The 21632-nt window shown below is 45.0% G+C and overlaps 1 protein-coding gene across 4 annotated transcripts in view; it reads left to right on the forward strand.

Moving 5' to 3' along the window:
* Positions 1-21632, forward strand: part of LOC126106504 (uncharacterized) — a 148636-nt gene that overhangs the window by 114229 nt on the left and 12775 nt on the right. For all 4 annotated transcript variants that reach the window (XM_049912823.1, XM_049912824.1, XM_049912822.1 and 1 more), the window contains 2 exons: positions 2822-3017; positions 14181-14273. In XM_049912823.1, coding sequence (XP_049768780.1) covers positions 2822-3017; positions 14181-14273 — 289 coding nt within the window. The remainder of the gene's footprint in view (positions 1-2821; positions 3018-14180; positions 14274-21632) is intronic.

Here is a 21632-nt window from a genome sequence, read left to right on the forward strand (position 1 = left end):
GGGGTCTCTGAGGCCCATTCCAGATTTTTATCCAGAATTTCCTGTCCCTCTGTACTTTCCATGTCCAAGTTGATGCCTCCCATAGTTCCCCCATATCCAGGAGAATGGGGTCCTGCAGGACTCTGTATTGAGTGTGTCACTATTTTTAGTGGCCATTAATGGTCTAGCAGCAGCTGTAGGGCCGTCCATCTAACCCTCTCTTTATGCAGACCACTTCTGCATTTCGTAGTGTTCCACCAGTACTGGTGTTGCTGAGTGGCACCTACAGGGAGCCATCCGCAAGGCGCAATCATGGGCTCTAGCCCAAGGCTTCCAGATTTTTGCCCCTAAGTCGTGTGTCATGCACTTCTGTTGGTGTCATACTGTTTATCCAGAATTAGAACTTTACTTTCATGACGATCCACTAACTGTAGTGGAGACACATTGTTTCTTAGGACTGGTTTTCGATGCCCGATTGACTTGGCTTTCTCATCTTTGTCAGCTTAAGCGGAAGTGCTGGCAGCACCTCAGTGCCCTTTGCTGCCTGAGCAACACCAACTGGGGTGCAGATCGCACTACTATGCTGCAGCTCTACAAAGTTGTTGTTCAATCCCACCTGGACTATGGGAGTGTGGTTTATTACAGCCATTACAGATCTGACGTGCACAACTGCTCGCCAGTTATGTTGCACACATTCGTAGTTCTCCTGGGCATCCTAGTTACTGTTTCCTTTTTCCACCCGCAGCAGTTCATCTCCTGCATCAGTTGCCCAGGTCAGGGCTAACGATTGCGATTCGCGTACGATCCCTTCTGTCTCAATTGGAGTCCTTCCCTTTACCACCTCCCATCCAAGTCTGTCCGCATACACCTCCATGGTACACACCTAGGCCGCAGGTTCGTTTGGACCTTTCACATTGACTCTAAGGATTCACTCACTCCTGCCGCTTTCCACTGTCACTTCTCTCGATTCTTGATGTCTTCCGGGGCTCTGAAGTGGTTTACACTGAGAGCTTCATGGCTGATGGTCATGTGGGCTTCGCCTACGTCCGCAGAGGTCTTATTGAACAGCATTCCTTGCCTGATGGCAGCAGTGTATTCACTGCAGACCTGGTGACCATATGTCGTGCACTACAGTATATCCGTTCATGCCCAGGGGGATCGTTTATTCTGTGTCCTGACTCCTTGAACAGCCTACAAGCTATCGACCAGTGCTACCCTTACCATCCTTCGATAGTGTCCATCCAGGAGTCCATCAGTGCACTGGACTGGTTGCGTCGTTCAGTGGCATTTGTGTGGACCCTAGGACATGTCGGCATCCCAGGTAATGAACATGCTGACAGGTTGGCTAAACAGGCTACACGGAAACCACTTGTGGAGATAGGCATCTCTGAATCTGACCTGCGTTATGATTTGCGCCGTAAGGTTTTTCGGCTTTGGGAGATGGAATGGCATAACAGTATTCACAGCAAACTGTGTGTCATTAAAGAGGCTACGAATGTGTCAAAGACTTCCATGTGGGCCTCTCGCAGGGAATCAGTTTTCCTCTGCCGGCTCCACATTGGCCACACTTGGGTGACCTACAGTTACCTCCTGCGCTGTGAAGACCCGCCTGAATGTCGATGCAGCGCCCGGTTGACAGTGGCCCATATTCTGGTGCACTGTCCTACTTTGACTGCCCAGCGACAAAATCTTGGGTTACTGGACTTCTTGCTGTTAATTTTATCTGACAACGCCTCATCGGCTGGTTTATTTTTATGTTTTGTTCGTTAGGGTGGGTTTTATCATTTGATCAAAGTTTTAGCGCATGTCCTTTGTCCCTCTGTGTCCTCCACCCTAGTGCTTCTAAGTTGGAGGTTTTAATGTGTTGCAGAGTGCCTGGCTTCTCCTTTTTTATTCTCATGGTCAGCCAGCCATCTCCTTGTTGTTTTAATCTCTTCATCCCGTTTCTTGCATTTGTGTTGTTTTCTTGTCCTCTTTTGTCCATTTACATGCTTGTTGCCCTTCATCGTTGTTGTGGTTTTTCCTTTCATTCTGTTTTGTGTTGTCAGTCTCGTTTATTTTATTCTCACACTTGTGGCATTGTTTTATTCGGAACAAGGGACTGATGACTTCATAGTTTGGTCCCTTTCTCCCTCTTTTAATCCATCCAACCATCCAATCTGTCACATGCATTCGTTTCAGCAGATGGACAGTACCTGATTTGCCTGCAGAAAGGAGTGATCATCGTGGAAGATGTCCACTGAACATTCATGCTTCATCGTCATGGCATCTCAGCATATTGCGTATTTTTCCATTTTGAACAAACATTAGAGAAAAGGTTGGCCACAAATGCTTCCAGATTTGAGGCATTCACACTACTACTATTGGGCTGCTTTAGGAGTCTTGTTTAAAGAACTAGAATCTGAGGAAGATCTTGCTTTACAGCTTATGGGCTTGGGACTGCAGTCCAGGTACTTACGACCAAGAGTATTAGAACATACTGCATTGATACAATGTGGTAAAAATTATATCAAGCTCTTTGTGCAGTTGACTGCATAAGAAACATGGTTCTTAATGTAAAAGATAGGCTTTTATTTTCCTTTTCCTCCGCAATGTCAGAATGGAAAGTTTCTGACATACATTCCTATTTAAAGCTTTTAATTTAGTCCCCCATTTAAACCTGATGGAACTGTGTTGAATGAATTCAAAAAGCTTTGTATGTGAGATTTGTAACGAAAGCATTTATGTATGTTTTTTTTAGTATCTTCTGTCATGTGGATAGTTAATATTTAACTTGTTAGCCACTGGAGGTGAAGAATGCCTGAGGACTCCATCTAACATAGGATTGTGGTTCTTCTTACAGCTCCCTTCCCAACGCGTGTCAACGTGTGGTTGCAGCGACCGGGAGTGGATTTGTTTCCTAAACAGCCAGTATCAGATAGTGAGCTGCAGAAGGCTGACGAATTGGCCAGCGCGACTGAAGAGAAGATGATTAAGATGGCTGTAGAGGCGAGCTTGAAAACTGCAGAAGAGGAAGGGACTATATTGCTGCCCCAACCGTTAGTAGTTTTTTCTTTCTGGTATTGTGTTGTTTCTGCTGTTTGCATTATGGTCTCACAGAGGAGACAATGACACACAAGGCAATCCAAAATGAATATCATCTTGGTCTTCTACAGCTTCCAGCCGCTGGCTGGTTAGAATGTAAGCCCCTCCGATTTTTCCTGTCCTCCCTCTTTTGGTTTCTCTCCACGTTGTCTCACTCTTCTCCTCGCTTAATCAGACAATGCTTCCCTCAACCAATTCGTCTTCCTCTTGGTATCTTTCATCTTATTGTCAATTAATGAGCCTGTCTTGACATCCTGCCACCTCCCATTCTATTAACATGTCCACACCAAGTTGATGTGCACACACACACACACACACACACACACACACACACACACACACACACACACACACTGTCCCCTGTGGAAAATTAATGTCATTGTTACATTAATATGTGTAAGTATAATTTCTTTTTATTTGTAAACCTGTTCCAAGTAATTTTAACCATTCTGTTAACTTCATTTGTTGTCGATTTTTTTTCTTCGTTTTATTTGGAACCTTTGTCCACGTGAATTTAGTAATTTTTACAGATTTCTTCCACATTATTATTATTATTGGTGGTGGTGGTGGTGGTGGTGGTAGTGTTAGTGTTATTACTATTACTTCTATTACTTTTTTCTGATTACTCACAAACAAGGGAAAAAGACTGGTGGGTGCATTGGCAGAGAATGGTGCACAATGTGGCTGAGGGGTGTGAATTAGGAGGAGGTGATGGGACAGGTGAAGCAGAAACTGTGGGATGAACGGTGTGGAGACAGTAGGTTTCCATAGGTTGAAGTAAGGATGATTTTGGGAGCAGAGACTCTGTTGGCTCCCATCTGCGTAGTTCAGAAAAGCTGATTGTGGAGGGGAGGATGCAGATGGCCTGTGTTGTGAAGCAGCCATTAAAATCAAGCATGTTACATTCGGCTGCATGTTGTGCACAGGGTGTCGCTCCCTCCCCAGCAACCTACTGACGACCTGGTCTTGCAACAATTTAGCCCAGCATGCCCCGCCATGCAGTGCCCCCCCCCTCCCCCCCCCTTTCCCCTTCCTCCGCCCCACCCGTACCTTGCTATCTCTCCCTTTCCCCGTTCCACTTCAGATTTTACTTCTGTTCGACGTGTTTGCATATTAATGAGTCATCTTTTCATGAGTAGCGATCTACCCTTTAGCATAATATTGTTGATGTCCAACCTGGACTTTTCAGTGTGTAATTAACTAGAATATGTTTTTGTGTCCATAGTAACATTCGGTGAGTATACTTACTGCTATTAGAACAAGGGTACAGGATATTATAATGTAATTAAACTGAATAATTTTGAGACCTTATTTTAAAATTGTAAACAGACTGCTGGAGTAGTGTGTCTGATCACTTTGCGTTGCACTTGGTGAGGCAAGAGCCACTTTAGTTTGATAACTCATTTTAAGTTGGTTCACGCAGCCAGCCTGCCTGAGTGCAGATTTCCCACACTTGTTGAGGTGAATGTTGAGCTGGTTAACCATTATCATTTCAGATACACACCCACTTCACGAAAAATGTATCACCGTAGTAGCCCTAATGCGTAGACAGTTTTAACATATGTAAGACCACCTTAGGTTGCTTTGTTCAGACTTTTTATGTCAACAACTCAAGCTGATGAAACCTACTTGCAAATTATTAGGTATACTGAGCTGAGTGCATCAGAATAAGGGTGCTGCGCCACCGCCCCTCCTCCCTCCCCACCAAACTCTGCTGTGTCGATCCATTGCAACCATCTCCAGGCCAATGAGTTTTTCCCTTAGGTACTATTACATTCATCAGTATAAATCCCCCAGGACCATAGTTCACTAAGAGGATGGGCAAGGGAACATCTCTACAGTTATTTGGTGCTCTGTCGTGATGAGCGCAGGATTTGTGTGGCGCCTCCAGACTGACGGAGAGAAGTCTGTAGACGGCCCAGGCACAAAGTCCCACATATTCAGGCAGGGAGGTGGGCCACTTCTATATGTAGTATTGCAACAGGATCGGTCAGTCGATTGTGCATCTATGCTGTCAGCACTTCAATGATGAGTTTGTATTTAGAGATAACGAAAGATCTCATCATGTTCACATTGCGAACACTTTGCTGTAGGGGTGCAGGAGTCAACCGAATGGAATGGCCTTCAGTATCTGCTGAAATGAAACCAGTTGAACATTCTCAGGACCTATGGAAACTTCCAGTGCTATGCCGCAGCAAACCTTACACTTGATCATCAGAGAATGGATCAGGCTTGAGCAGCAATATCTTGACCACCTTGTGGACAGTGTGCCAAGGAGGATCAAAGCATGTTAAAAGTGCACTAGCATGAGCAACCTCAAGCAGGAAAGCCTGGTTCTAGGTGAGAAAATTTGGAGATGCCAACCCCCAGCCATCGTGAAGAAGGCTGTTTGCTCACAAGCAAGTAGCAAACAACATTGTGTCCACTTCTAGAACTCGTAAGATTTGATCACATTCAATTAATTTCAAAAACAAATTGAAGGCTCTCAAACTAGCTTGTAAATGTGGGTCAGATTACTCTACGACAGCTCTCAAAGAAATGAAAGCAGGGATGGTACCTGATATTTATAGCATCCATTCAGAATTCCTAATCCACTGTGGGAAGTATGACATAAGTCTGGTAGTGTTTTTACTGATATTCTCCAAACTGGTGACAAACCCTATGACTTGAAAAGAGCAAAGATCGTAGCCTTTTTAAAACCAGGAAAACCAAATGGCAGGCTAAAGCTACTGACCCATTGCTTTATTTAGCTCAGTGTATAAACTTTTGGAAAGAATAGTGTATAACAGAATCACCCACAAAATTGTTGCTGAACTGGCAGAATTCCACGCAAACCACAGCTGCACCGACCAGGTCTTCTCACAGACAACTTTTATTGAAGCAGGATTTCAAAACAAAAAAGATGTCTACTGTATTTATGGACTTAATCGTGGTTTGTGACACTGTGTGGAGGCAATCAGTAATGTTAAAACTTGTAGTCATACCATGTCTTAAAACTGGAAACCTCATCAGAGCTGTGTTACGCAGTAGAATCTTCAAAGTTCTGATACGGAATAAGGTGAGCCCTCCAATGATGCTTGATAGTGGCCTTTTCCAGTGATCAGTGCTAGTCCCTCTTCTGTATACAGCAGACATGCCATAGACAACCTTTAGGAATTTGGGTACGCTGATGATAAGGCTCTTGGTGCAAACCACAAAGACCTGGGTATTACTGAGTCTGTCTTGACCAAAGACCTACAAATTGGTGACAAATACTCCCATGCCTGAAGGTTACAGCAAAGTGCTGCTAAAATAAGACACCTGTTCCGCCTTAACAACAAGTTCCCCGCCGGCCGGTGTGGCCGAGCAGTTGTAGGCGCTTCAGTCTGGAATCGCGTGACCGCTTTGTTTACTGGTTTGAATCCTGCCTCGGACATGGATGTGTGAGGTGTCTTTAGGTTGGTTAGGTTTTAGCAGTTCTAAGTTCTAGTTAAGTCCCATAGTGCTCAGAGCCATTTGAATGAAAATAGCAGCAGATCATTAGTCGTTGTAGCGAGAATAAATCCACGTCGGGGCTATTGAATGTTACTTTTGAGAAAAGATGAAATGTCACTCGTCGCCGATTTTGATCCGTGTTGTTATAAATTCAATGCAGGCTCTTGAAATTATTTTTGGACAAGATGTAAATCTTGCTGGTAAAACTTAAACATGTACAGGGCGAGTCAGGAGGAAAGGTACGTGTTTTGACAGGTGATAGCATGAACAAAAAATTTGATGCGAAAATATGCCCTGTTCCAAATGGTTTCAGAAATAGAACACTTTTAATGTACATTTCTATTTATTTTCTGTATTATTCATTGTCATTGTTTAAAATGTACCACAGTAGTATAGAGGAACTTGAGAAAAACATTTTGATACAGGACACTTGTCATCTATCAAGTAGGAAAACTATCTCAAACTGGCCTACAAAAAGTACTTACGCTACAGCGCACACGCGTCTTGCGAGGTTTCCTATATTCTCCCGATCACTTCACGCAAACTGTTAGTCCTAGACAATAAAAAATAGGACATTTTTTTATTACAAATTTAATTTACTTTGTGTACTGATATGCGTTTTCATTGGAGTGTGCGGTTTTTTGAGTTATTGAAGAAGAACATACAAAAGTGATATTAAACGTGTTCTATTTTGGAAACCATTCACAATAGGGCATATGCCCATATGAAGTTTTTGTTCAGAATCCTTAATACTAGCGTGTCTCAAAGCATGTCCCTTTCCTCCTGACTCGGCCTGCAAAATGTCCAATGTGAAGTGTTAGGTTGTTAAAAGAATGAATACCCTTTTCCTGTTTTGTTGTCTTGGACGATAATTACATTCGCCGTTTATTCATCAAGATGAGCTCATTCAAAATACAATGTTTTGTAATCTTTCCACCTTTTCTATATAGACACCAAACATTAAAGTCACAATTCTGATTGCAGTGGTGGACCATCTCTTTCATACAACTGTCCTCCCAAGGTAGACAATGGGGGGTGGGGATGCATCTAAGTCGGCTAACAAAGCCGGAGATAGAAGGTACAACAGTCTCTTTTTTAGCATCGCTGCTGCCGCTCGCAGCCACTATATCTTTGAGTGTCAATATTACTGTCGTAATTTTTAACGTACAAAACAATGTATAGCTTTCTTAGTCTGTCCATATCGGATGTAAAAATTAAAATTAAAAAAATGCAATACATTTCAAAACATGAGCGAAGTTACCGTTTGGCCACTACTAGCTTTTAACAAAGATTAAAAACATTTCCACCACATTGACACTTTTAGCACTTCTGCACAAGCATCATAAGACAGAGAATACAAGGACATATCAAATTCTCTCGGCGTGATACTACAGGGTGGCTATTTAAAGTCAAGTGTACATGCATGATACGAATTCAGAAATTACACAATGCTTTGAAATTAAGTTACATTCTACTATTTGGCAAATACTATAAAACTTTGCTGCTGTTTGATTTATAAAAAATGTCTCAGGTCAGTAATTCACAGAAGTATCTGGAACATTATTGCTGTGAAGCTTCTGAAATCCCATACTTGAGAGTATGGCATTCATCTTGAAATAATTCCTTTTCATTTTAAATTATTTGAAATCTTAATTACTGACTGGATTAATTCATGAGAAGTGTTGTCTAATTTAAAAAAAAATACAGCAGTAAAATTATATTGTCGAAGTTCATAATCTTGCTGTCTTTAGAGTAAAATAAGTTATCAAAATTTGGAGGGGTCTGAACTTTTGATGTCAGTTATTGCAAGTTCCACTCAGGCTTCCCATAAAACCAATTGCATCACTATACTCATGAATATAAACAACTGAGATACAAATTTAAGAGCTTTCTGTGAATAAAAATTTGACACGTTTCTGTATATGTGACCTATTACTTGGGCAGCTGCATTAGGTTTGGAATCACACAAAAAAAAACTTCAGTTATTCTTCGGTCCAGAAAATGTAACAGATGAATTATATTCCAGCTTGCTGTGTTTCACTGCATAACAGAAGTCCTTGACATCAAGGTGTCACTCCTGACAGAATACTCAGCTTGGAATAGCACTTGCTGTAAACTGCCACTAAGATGAACACAAGAAACATCTTGCAGAAATTTTGTGGAATGACACAGGGGTGCATCAGCTGTAACACTAAGAAATTCTAAATTCTTCATTTGTGTGGCCATATTGTGCATAGTTCCTTTAAAATTCCTGAGGGTATTTTCATTCTGTTGTTACAAGTACAAGAAAATGCATGTTTTTTTCACCCGGCACATTTGGCTTTATGAAGGTGAAGCATCCTCAGTGGTCCGTAGTATTGTGTGTAAATATCTTTAATTACAGACCACTGATGATGTATATATGAGGTGTGATTGGAAAGTTTTAAGAATGGGCTTATAATTGTAGAACGGTGGTACTTACATACTACTGTGATGCATCTCCTTCAAAATAGTCCCCTTCTGACTGAACACACCGACTCCAACAGTGTTTCCACTTTGGAAACATTCCTGGAAATTTTTTTTCCGTTCGTTTGTTAAGGACACCTTCCATATTTGCCTGGATGTCTTCAATCGAGTCAAATCTCTTCCCTTTCAGTGAAAATTTCAGTTTAGAAAACAGGTAGGAGTCCACAGCGGACAAACCAGAGGAATATGGCGGTTGTGGAAGCACACGAATTTTGAGTTTGGTCAAAAATTCAATGATGGAGAAGGCACAGTGAGCCAGAGCATTGTCATGGTGTAGCACCCAACTACTGTCTTCCCACAATGCAGACCTTTTCTTCCGCACCTTTTTGCACAAATGCTCACGGACACATTTGTAGTATTCCTGGTTAATTGTCTGCCCTCCAGGAGTAAATTTATGATGCACAATACCAGTAGAATCGAAAAAAAATTACCATCATTGTTTTCACCTTCGACCGACTTTGCCGTGCTTTTTTCGGTTGTGGTGAACCTGGAGTCTTCCACTGTGAAGACTACACTTTGGTTTCAGGATCATATCCATATACCCTTGATTCGTCAGCTGTAATTACCCGATTTAACAAATCTGGGTCATTTTTAGTCCGATTAATCAGTTCTTGGCCACTTCAAGTCAGTATTGTCTCTGCTCACTTGACAGCACTTTTGGAATGCTCTGTTGTTATAGGTTATCTGTCTTGAGCTGACTGCAATGTAATTAAAAAGGAATTACACCAGACGCACTTTGCTTCTATTTATAAAGCATCTTCTGTGGCATTCTGTAAATTGGATACATATGTTTATACCTTTTTATTCCTATTTATTATGTTAAAAACAGCGTTTTCTTTATGAAGTTAGTCTGTAAGCTACTTATGGAATGAATTATGCAGACACTCGGTGCATGTTAAGATCTTCAGTTAAAACTGACTGAAGTGCATAGAAACTTAAATTAAGTTCATCAGCCATCTCCCTAATTGTAAGTCTGTGATCAGAGCGCACTAAGTCGCGAACTTTCACAACATTTTCATTTGTTTTTGAGGTGAAAGGACGGCCGGACTGTGGTTCACACATTGTGTTGATGTGCCCCAGTAACAAGGAGCAATTGTACTTTTATTAAGTCTAATAATCAGAATACAATAACACCGTTTCCTGTGGAGTCAGTCTGCATTACTTTGTTCAAGCTGAAAGTCACTGATGTTGCACCACTGAATGTTCTTACAAAACAAAATCCATGAGGAGGGAGGCTGCTCGAGGGCAGTGAAGACTTAAGTCCAGCGAGGTATCGAGTTTGAGAATGGTCGAAGTTAATGGACACTGCAGCAAGACACTCCTCATTGGCTTGCCAATGTGAGTTCTGATTGTGCCAGCATAAGCCTGGAGTGTGAACTGGCAGCAGGGTAGTTGGGTGGTGACCTAAATAATTGCCTGACGAAGGATATGGCATGAAGCAGACGACTCGATGAAGTGAGGTAGTGCCGCGATGGCATCACCATTTGCAGCGTTCCCTGTGGCTTTGGCAGTGAGGCTGGTGCCACACGGCACTGTGGCAACTGCTGGAGGTTTGGTTGAAGGCTATGTGACACATATTTGTTGATGTGGATTGTTTTCATCTGATCTTGAGGAAGTGTCATCAAGTGAGCCAGAGCTGTGGGCAACCCACAATACATGATTATATGGTTGGTGGCTGCTATTCAAGCATTAGCCAGGTGATACAGCATAATGAAGCAAAGAAAGCTTGTAGGTTGAGGTTAATTCTCCAAACAACTGAGTTTAAACACAAATTTAATCAACATAATTCAGGAGAGGCTACTATTCACAGGTGCACATGTCACTGCAGTTCTTCATGATCTATATGTACAGACCAATAGCAAAACTGGCATTCTTACTGTTTTGTGGTTTCTAAGTTACTGGCTATTTGTAAAACACAAGTTGTCTTAATAGTTAGGGCCATTCCACACAAATTGTGATGCAGAAATAAATTACAAAATTTGTGTGATATGCACCTATCCCCACCCTCTCCCATTCTTACCAACATAACTGTTATTAGCTCATTGCAATCTGTGAGGTACATTTGACTGTATGACCTCCACCAGTGTGGAATCCAAGAACATCGGTCATTTAAATACCAAATTGTTATCACATGACATGACGAAGCCATAGATTGAGGCAATCGGGTAGGTGTTCATTATTGACTTGTGAAAAGCATTTGACTCGATACCACACCTAGGTTTAGGAATGAAAAAATAGTTTTATGAAATATCAAACTAAATTTATTATTGTATCCAAAAACAAAGACGATGTAACTTACCAGACGAAAGTGTTGGTATGTTGATAGAGACACTAACACACACACACACACACACACACACACACACACACACACACACACACACACACAAAATCCAAGCTTTCGCTACCTATGGTTGCTTCACAAGGAAAGAGGGAAGGAGAGGGAAAGACGAAAGGATGTGGGTTTTAAGAGAGAGGGTAAGGAGTCATTGCAATCCGGGGAGCGGAAAGACTTATCTTAGGGGGGAAAAGGGACAGGTGCACACTCGACGCGCACACACACACATATCCATCCGTACATATACAGACACAAGCAACATATGTAAAGGCAAAGTGTTTGGGCCAATTTATTATTGGATTGAGAAAATAGAATTATGTGCTACGGACGATGCAGAATGTTAAGTTTCAGACAATGCATGTGTCTGTAATGAAATACTGTGTAAAGAAAGCTGCACAAATATCCAAAGTCGTGCAGACATTGGCAACTTGTTTCAGATGTTCATAAATGTAAAATATTATGGAATGGAATAATCACATTGGCTCAGTCATATGTAAGACAGGTGGTAGACTTGGGGTCATTGGCAGGATACTGGGAAAATGTGGTCAGTTTACAAAGGAGACAGCATCCCATATCAGAGTATTTCCCAAGTATATGGGAACTGTATCATATAGGACTAACAGGGTATACTGAACACATTTAAAGAATGGCAGCAAGAATGGTCACAGGTTTGGCTTGTGGGTGAATGCCACAGAAATGTTGACAAATATGAATTAACAACACTTGAAGGTAGGCCTAAATTTTTACACAAAAGCATGATTGCAAAGTGTCAAAATAGAATGTTAAAATTCTGGAGATGGTCTTCAGCCCCCTCTTTATTTGTGCCATAGGGACTGCTAGTGTACACAGGCACTTAAGCAATAACTTTTCCCATGTTCCATGCCCTAATGGAACAGGAAGAAAATGTAGTATATGGTACAGTGGGAACTATGCTGAGCCATGTTCTTGGGTGTGTATGTAGTCGTAGATTACACATTGTCCTTACTTGTAAAAATAAAATTACTGATATTGCAATTGTAATCATTTTGTAATAGGAAATTTCATAATACCCAGCAAAAGAGTTGTGCATGTTAAAGCACTGCTTCCAGGATGGGGAGCTGCACTGAACCCAGATCAGATCTGCCCAGGAATTTAACAATGAGGTTCAATGTGTTGGCCAGCGTAGATGCAATGTATAGGTAGTTTTCCATATCCCAATAGGTGAATACCAGGCTGGTACCCAACCCAAGTCTCAGTTACACAATTCACAGACATTTATAAAACTTCCTTTCTCGTTTACATAATTATCGCTACACGCAGACAGTTCGGGTACACATACTATTAAATTAAACATCTTAAATCCGTCAAAAACCATGCTAACCCCGCGCCAGTGCAGGAGAAAGGTACAAGAAAAAGAATAATATAATACGAGGGCTATCCACAAAGTACATTACGTTTTGGAATTAAAAATAAATAAAGTATTGGAAATTTTTTTATTATATACAGATGAAAGCCACACTTAAATACTACTTTTCTACATAGTTGCCATTTAAGTTAAGGCACTTATCGTAGTGATGGACAAGCTTGGAAATTCGTTCGTTGTAAAATTCGGCCGCCTGCGCCTTCAACCACGTGGTTACCTCTTCTTGAAGCTGTGCATCGTCATCAAAACGCTGCATAGCCAACCACTTCTTCATTGCTGGGAATAAGTGGAAGTCGCTCGGTGCCAGGTCGGAACTGTACGGCGGATGAGGAAGCAACTCCCACTTAAAAGATTCGAGAACTTCACGAGTGCCATTTGCCGTGTGGGCCCAGGCGTTGTCGTGAATCAGCAAGATCTTTGAGCCCAACTTTCCCCTGCGCTTGTTTTGTATTGCTCTTCCGAGGTTGTGCAGAGTTTGGCAATACCTTTGAGAGTGTATTGTAGTACCTCTTTCCAGGGAATCCACAAAAATCACACCTAATCTGTCCCAAAAGACAGTTGCCATCACCTTCCTTGCCGACATTGTCTTCATGCATTTCTTGGGTTTTTGGGGGGAATTTGTGTGCCCCCACTGCATTGACTGCAATTTTGTCTCGCAGTTCACATGCTTAACCTATGTTTTGTCACCAGTAACGATGCGATCAAGTAATGAGTCGTCATCTTTCTCGTAAGCGTCCAAAAATGTTAACGATGCAGCCATTCTCTGATTTTTGTGAATCTCTGTCAAGATTTTTGGTATCCACCTTGCACAAAACTTGTGGTAACCAAGCTTTTCGGTAATGATTTGGTGGAACAAACTTGGTGAAATTTGTAGAAAACTCATAGAGAGTTCCGTTATTGTGAAATTACGCTTTTCACGGACCGCGGCATTGACTTTTTCGACAAGTTCGGCAGTCACTATGCTGGGTCTTCCACTTTGCTCTTCGTCGTGAACGTTAGTTCGGCCATTTTTAAATTTTATGACCCATTGACGCACTCCACCTTCAGTGATTATGTTGTCCCCATACACTTCACAAAGCTGCCGATATATTTCTATCGGTGTACAGATTTTTGCAGTCAGAAACCTTATTACAGCACGCACTTCACACTTCGCGGCATTTTCAATTAATGCTGACATTTAAAACTGTCACAGTAACTCAACGGAGTACAGTACGAACCTCTCACTAGCACGGCAGGATGCCGACTGAGTGGCGGAATGCCATGACACCAAGATGGCCGCGCTAGCCCTGCCCCTAACGGACACAAATGAAAATGTAATGTAGTTTGTGGATAGCCTTCGTATTTTATAATAAGTAGATCTGACATGCCTTGTGATTCGCCTCCGTTATATTTGCACAGGCCACGTTGTACAAAGTCAACATTCGTACAGCCACCTCCGCTGGAAAATGAAGACTGGGAGGCTGACATTGCTGATGGTGCTGACTCAGAAAGGTAACCTGCTGCTGCAACTTTACCAGCTTTTCTATTTAATGTCAGGTATTTACAAACTTTTCTAAATTTGCTAGTATTTTCATGCCTTGTGGCTTACGGTGGTTTTCCTTTTTTTCCCCCCCAATCCTGTTTTTACTCACCCTTTTCATCTTTCCTCAGTTATTTCTCACCCTTTCCACCTTTTTTCATTGCACTCCCCCCATCAATTTTTAACACCCTCATCAGTTTTTAACCCTCCACCCTCCTTTGGTCAGCTTTACATCCATCACCACTCTTTAGCTCCCCCCTGCACCTTTCAACCTTCCCATCACATTTTAACACCTGCTGTCACTATTTAACCCTTCCATCACTCCGCAATCCCCACCCCCCCCACCCCACCCCGTCACCGCTCTGTGACCCCCACCCACCCCGTCGCCGCTCTGTGACCCCCCACCCACCCCGTCTCCGCTCTGTGACCCCCCACCCGCCCCGTCGCCGCTCTGTGACCCCCCACCCGCCCCGTCGCCGCTCTGTGACCCCCCACCCGCCCCGTCGCCGCTCTGCGACCCCCCACCCCGCGACCCCCCACCCCGCCCCGTCGGCGCTCTGCGCCCCCCCACCCCGCCCCGTCGGCGCTCTGCGACCCCCCACCCCGCCCCGTCGGCGCTCTGCGACCCCCCACCCCGCCCCGTCGGCGCTCTGCGACCCCCCACCCCGCCCCGTCGGCGCTCTGCGACCCCCCACCCCGCCCCGTCGGCGCTCTGCGACCCCCCACCCCGCCCCGTCGGCGCTCTGCGACCCCCCACCCCGCCCCGTCGGCGCTCTGCGACCCCCCACCCCGCCCCGTCGGCGCTCTGCGACCCCCCACCCCGCCCCGTCGGCGCTCTGCGACCCCCCACCCCGCCCCGTCGGCGCTCTGCGACCCCCCACCCCGCCCCGTCGGCGCTCTGCGACCCCCCACCCCGCCCCGTCGGCGCTCTGCGACCCCCCACCCCGCCCCGTCGGCGCTCTGCGACCCCCCACCCCGCCCCGTCGGCGCTCTGCGACCCCCCACCCCGCCCCGTCGGCGCTCTGCGACCCCCCACCCCGCCCCGTCGGCGCTCTGCGACCCCCCACCCCGCCCCGTCGGCGCTCTGCGACCCCCCACCCCGCCCCGTCGGCGCTCTGCGACCCCCCACCCCGCCCCGTCGGCGCTCTGCGACCCCCCACCCCGCCCCGTCGGCGCTCTGCGACCCCCCACCCCGCCCCGTCGGCGCTCTGCGACCCCCCCACCCCGCCCCGTCGGCGCTCTGCGACCCCCCACCCCGCCCCGTCGGCGCTCTGCGACCCCCCACCCCGCCCCGTCGGCGCTCTGCGACCCCCCACCCCGCCCCGTCGGCGCTCTGCGACCCCCCACCCCGCCCCGTCGGCGCTCTGCGACCCCCCACCCCGCCCCGTCGGCGCTCTGCGACCCCCCACCCCGCCCCGTCGGCTCTCTGCGACCCCCCACCCCGCCCCGTCGGCGCTCTGCGACCCCCCACCCCGCCCCGTCGGCGCTCTGCGACCCCCCACCCCGCCCCGTCGGCGCTCTGCGACCCCCCACCCCGCCCCGTCGGCGCTCTGCGACCCCCCACCCCGCCCCGTCGGCGCTCTGCGACCCCCCACCCCGCCCCGTCGGCGCTCTGCGACCCCCCACCCCGCCCCGTCGGCGCTCTGCGACCCCCCACCCCGCCCCGTCGGCGCTCTGCGACCCCCCCACCCCGCCCCGTCGGCGCTCTGCGACCCCCCACCCCGCCCCGTCGGCGCTCTGCGACCCCCCCCCCGCCCCGTCGGCGCTCTGCGACCCCCCCCCCGCCCCGTCGGCGCTCTGCGAGCCCCCCCCCCCCGCCCCGTCGGCGCTCTGCGACCCCCCCCCCCGCCCCGTCGGCGCTCTGCGACCCCCCCCCCGCCCCGTCGGCGCTCTGCGACCCCCCCCCCCGCCCCGTCGGCGCTCTGCGACCCCCCCCCCGCCCCGTCGGCGCTCTGCGACCCCCCCCCCCGCCCCGTCGGCGCTCTGCGACCCCCCCCCCCCCGCCCCGTCGGCGCTCTGCGACCCCCCCCCCCCGCCCCGTCGGCGCTCTGCGACCCCCCCCCCCCGCCCCGTCGGCGCTCTGCGACCCCCCGCCCAACCCCGTCGGCGCTCTGCGACCCCACCCCCACCCCGTCGCCGCTCTGCGACCCCACCCCCACCCCCACCCCGTCGCCGCTCTGCCCCCACCCCCCTACTCCCTGCGACTCCACCCCACCCCACACTGCTGCCCTGCCTCTCTGTCATTCTAACCTCCCTCCCCCTGGCCACTGGTAACACCCCCTCATCACTTAGTAACCCAGCCTGGTCACTCTAAATTCTTTGCCTCTCCACCTATTGCCCCCTTTGCCTATCCACCTGGGCATCCTTCGACCTGTCCACCCCTCATCCCCCCTCCCGCCCCCCATCCACACGCCCCCCCCCCCCCCATCACCTTCACACCCTTCGCCACTTTCTCCACCCTGCTCTTTTCTCTTCTCCTTTCCACTTTTTGTAAATTATGAAGCCTGAATGAGTCAGAATGCCAAATGTCAGAATGTATTGCCAAAACGAAAATGTGTGTCACCCACTACTTTAGATTTAGAACCTGCTCTAGGGGACAGGGAGGGATAGGTTGGCAAAGGTTAAGTAGGAAGTGTGTGTCACTGAGACTGCAGTATGATACGAACCGTAAGTTGTGATACCTCAGAAAAGGTCGTTTCTCATCCTGTGATGTGAATGACGTCCTTTACTATTTAACCTACCCCTCTCTCATCCTAATGGAAGGAGTTGTTGGTTTATGAAACTAGGATAATGTGTCACTCGTACTTTTGCATATTTATTGGCAGTTTCTGATAGGAATTACTGGCAAGCAATTCTGCTTCATGATTTATTGGTTTCTTCAACTTAATTTTTCATCACTTTGTGTCATTTCACAACCATGCAACTAGAGAGACTTTGAAAATAGCACATTAAAAAAAGTCATGTAATAAGCTGAATTCTGCGTCACAATATGTGTCAGTGATGCTTTTATTTGGTTTGTTGATGATATTACCATTTTGAAACAACTGATGTTCCTTGTTTCATTATTTCATGTCTCTGTGCTTTCATTTAGTAGGATTGCATAAGTATATTTTAATTACTAACTATTAGCTCATTAAATGCCACTGTTATACTGCTCTCTTAAATATTAACATTGGGTTTTCGGTTGTTATGATATTAACAGAATAGGTCAAACTTTACCCCTGTATGCTAAGGAAAGAAACTTAAAAATTATTTTATTATACACGAGATAAGTTTGATAGCAAATAGCATTTTGATCTTTGTAAGAATAATAGGTTTTAAGGCAAATAGTGTTATATTCCAAGCAGTGATAATCTTGAAAGGCTGTTCAAGGATGGCAAAAAAGAGGCATACTGTTCTTTGATGAGGCTTCATTTGTATACAATTCTTTATGGGTCTCATACCAGTCTCATTTGATATAAGGCCTGGAAGGTATTCAAAGAAGAGCAATAAGATTTGTTCATGTAAGGTAAAGAGTATAGGGCTGTTATTAAAATGAGGAGAAATGGAGTTGAAACAAGTGAATAGACCATTCCTGTAAAGTAAATATGCTATGCTGCTGCAAATGCATGGGCAGATTTCCTTTTATAGGCGATGAAAAAAGATAGTGGAACAGTTGGACAGTATTATTACATTCCTGGTACTGGAGTGTTTCAGGAAGAGGCTGAAATTTATGGTACTAAAGGATCACATAAAATTCAGTCACGTAAAAGCAAAAAATTGATAATGTTACAAAAGCATGAAAACAAAATGGCAGTCATTGTGTAATTATTAATAAAAATAAAAAGCAGCCCAAATAGCAGGGAAGGTGGCTGCATATAAAAGTTCTGGGAAGGAGCAAAAAGTTATAGATCTTATAGCAGACATTAGAAAGAGATTAACATTTTTGTGGATACGTCCACATATTGTCACCACCAAGACCCACAAAATTTCACAGAACATCAGATAACCTTCAAAAACTGCTGAAATTTGTTTTTATTCATGGACGGGCAGTTTTGGTCAAGTGACAGTCTTAAACTCGCAGTATTATATTACATCAGGTCAAAGTAAGGTTCCTTGGAGTCAGGTACACAATTATCACCAATTGCAGCATTTGTCACTTACACATGTGTCCATTATTTTATACAATTTTTTTCCAGTCAGTAAGATACTGAATGTTCAATGGATTGTCAGTTTGTGCACTTAGTGATTGATGGAGAAATGTGTTAAGATAATTGATGTATGTATAAGTAACATGCTGGAACTGATAATTACATATTTGACACCAGCTTTACTTTAATTGATAAAAATTATGTATGTGGTGAGCTAAAGCTCTAGCGACATTGCAGGCAGCCCAGAATCGAAACCACATCACAATCACTGTCAGCATGTTGGACAACGCACCTGCTGACACTGCAGTTCAGCAGATGCCTACTCTTCTGTAAAAGCTGTGCCTGCATTCTAATGACCTGGTAGCAGGACAACCTTCAGGAAGCTTCTGCACTTAGACTGACTGCTGCATGACAACAGCTGTACCAGGCCATTGGTCTCCTTTCCAGACCTTTGCAAGAAACACAGAAACAAGGCTCTTCAGCAAACTTGGTGTTGGGCTGTTAGATTCTTAACATTGAGCGTTTGCTGTCTCCAGACAGACGGGGCTGCCAGTACTTGCCACTGCCTCCATAATCCAGGATGAGCCATGATTCTGGACAGCCTAGCAGTGACCACCGCTAACCAGTCCGCACTTTTGCTGAGTTTTTCTGCTACACTTGCCTGCCTAACCCTCTCTGCTGTATGGCTCATTGACATGTGCCATCTACTGTCTGCTCATTTCCGATGCACTGATCCACATTGCATTTACGATTGCTGACAAAGAGTTTTAGCAGTGTCACCAGCACCTCCACTCCCCTCCAGTTTTGCTCGCCAGACCTTCCCGTAACAACAACCGAATACACATATTTGACGCCCTACTTTAACCTGGCATAATGTTAATCTGCGAGTAGAAAATGGTAGTTTGACTACATGAGTTTATGATGGTTGTTTGACCAAAACTGGTTGTTCATAAAAAACACACATTATTGTAGCCCGATGTTGGTTCTCTGATGCCCATCTTCAAATACAGTGAAGTTGTGCAGCACTGTTTGCAGAATATTATAGCCTGAGCTCAACAAATAAAAAAGGGTGTGAAAATATTAGATAAATTGCTAAGAAGTTACAGACAGAAATTCGTAGAGACAGAAAGTTCCCACTGCAAGTGAATGTCAAATGTAGAAGAAATTTGAACTCTAAAGAAAGAAAAGATAAACATGAAATTAATCAACTACCCCGAAATTGAATGAATGGATCAATGAGGATGTAATCAGTGCAGATGCAGTGATACAAAAATTAATGCACACAAATGAAGTTGACAAAGTAAATACTATACAGTGCTTGGCACAGGAGACATGATGCAGAAAATTTGGGAAGTGCCCTAATTCAGCAACATTTGCAATACACTTGATTACACCTGTGTGTTCTAAAAATTGAGAAACTACATCATTATTCCAACTAATTCTACATGTAAATGATCACAGAATCACCCCCACTCCACCCCACCCCACCCCAGAAACTCAACTAACAGTTAACAATTTCAGAGTATGGAAGCATATTGTAACAGACAAGACCACTTAGGTTTTTGACAGCTGTTTTACAATAAAGGTACTAGAGTGCCTTCATTGTCACTAACCTTTCTCTGTTCCCAAAAAGTACTGTGAAGCTCAGTTGTAATACCAGGACTAAAAAAAAAAAATAATTATGCAATTTGGCAGTAGTTTCTGGGATTTGGATAATTAATATACTTCTGTTGAAAAATAGGGAGTTTGGAAAAGTTGTCCAGAATCTTGGGTCAGGGGAGACTTTGGTTGGGATGAGAAGGAAAGACTGATTGTTTGTGACTGCACCGGATGAGTTTTGAAAATCAGAATATTTAAATGTGGAAGATTGGATAATAAGCAAGATGGATGTTAATGGCAAAACATCATAAAAGAGTTAATAAGAATGCAGAAGTATATGCATTGTATGTTGTAGAGGTAGAGGATGGGGAACAGTTGACAGGTCTGAAAATGAGAGAGATAGAAAACTGAAAGGGAGTGAAGAAAAGAATCATTACTGAGAAGAAATTAATGTAACTTAAGATCAGGTGGGTGGCAAGCACCAAGGACATGTTGTAATGTCAATTCACACCTGAGGAATTCTGAGAAACTGGTGTCTGGGGGACGAATCCAGGTGACACATATGGTGAAACAATCAGTCAGGTCATGGCTGTCATATTCTAGAGCATGCTGTACAACGAGATATTGTGGGTTATCAGTAAACACCCTCAGTCTATGTCCATTCATCGTAACTGATAGCTCAGTGGTAGTAATACCATTGTAAAAGACCTAACAGTGTTTACATAACTGCTAGTACACAAAGTGTCATTTAACAGGTGGTTCTACATTTGGTAGTACATGTTTTGCCAGTTACAGAGCCAGTAGGAGAGAGCCTAGGGCAAGTCTTACAGGGAGACGGTCACAGAGGTAGGAGCCATAGGATAGGAAAATTAGAAAAGCTATTCTAGATGTGGTGGTAAAATGTTGGACAGAATGGGACTCATTGCAGGACATTATTTTAGAAATTCACAGCCTTGTTGAAGTAGGTGATTAATACATTTAAGACTAGGATAATACTGAGTGATGAGGTGTACTCCCAAGCTGTTTTTTGGAGGGATCAGCAATACCAGGATTGGATGTGATGACCAGGAAAATCTGCTTCTGAACTAGGCGGGTAGGATAATTATGTCCAGTGAAGGCTGAGAGGAGACTGGCAATGTATTAGTGTAAAGAGTTCACATCTGAACATATATGTTTGCCTTGAAAGCAAAGGCTGTGTGGGAGGGAACATTTGAGATGGAAAGAACGGCAAATGTCAGAATGTTAAGTACCGTCAAACGGGGTGATTTCGGACATCGGGGCGAATTCGGACAGTATGGCTCATTTGCTCTTTGCTACTGCATGGAAACAAAGAGTTACTTATTTTATTGTCACGCGCCAGTTGTTTTAAGCGTAAGATTGCATTTATCGCTTTCCACAACTTTTATTTTCCGTCAATTGTTTCCCTCAGTGAATAATTGATGAACAGTCTCAGTGTTAAAAATCCCTGCATTATTGTAAAGTGGAAACTTTCTATTGTTGCGCCGATAGGGAATTTATTGTATACCTAAATCAACCCTACAAAATAAAGTGCGGGAAGCACGTCCGAAAAAAATGGGAGGAAAGCCAGTGCTAAATAAAGAA

The sequence above is a fragment of the Schistocerca cancellata genome, chromosome 10 (assembly GCF_023864275.1).
Source record: "Schistocerca cancellata isolate TAMUIC-IGC-003103 chromosome 10, iqSchCanc2.1, whole genome shotgun sequence".
NCBI classification, from domain to species: Eukaryota; Metazoa; Arthropoda; class Insecta; order Orthoptera; family Acrididae; genus Schistocerca; species Schistocerca cancellata.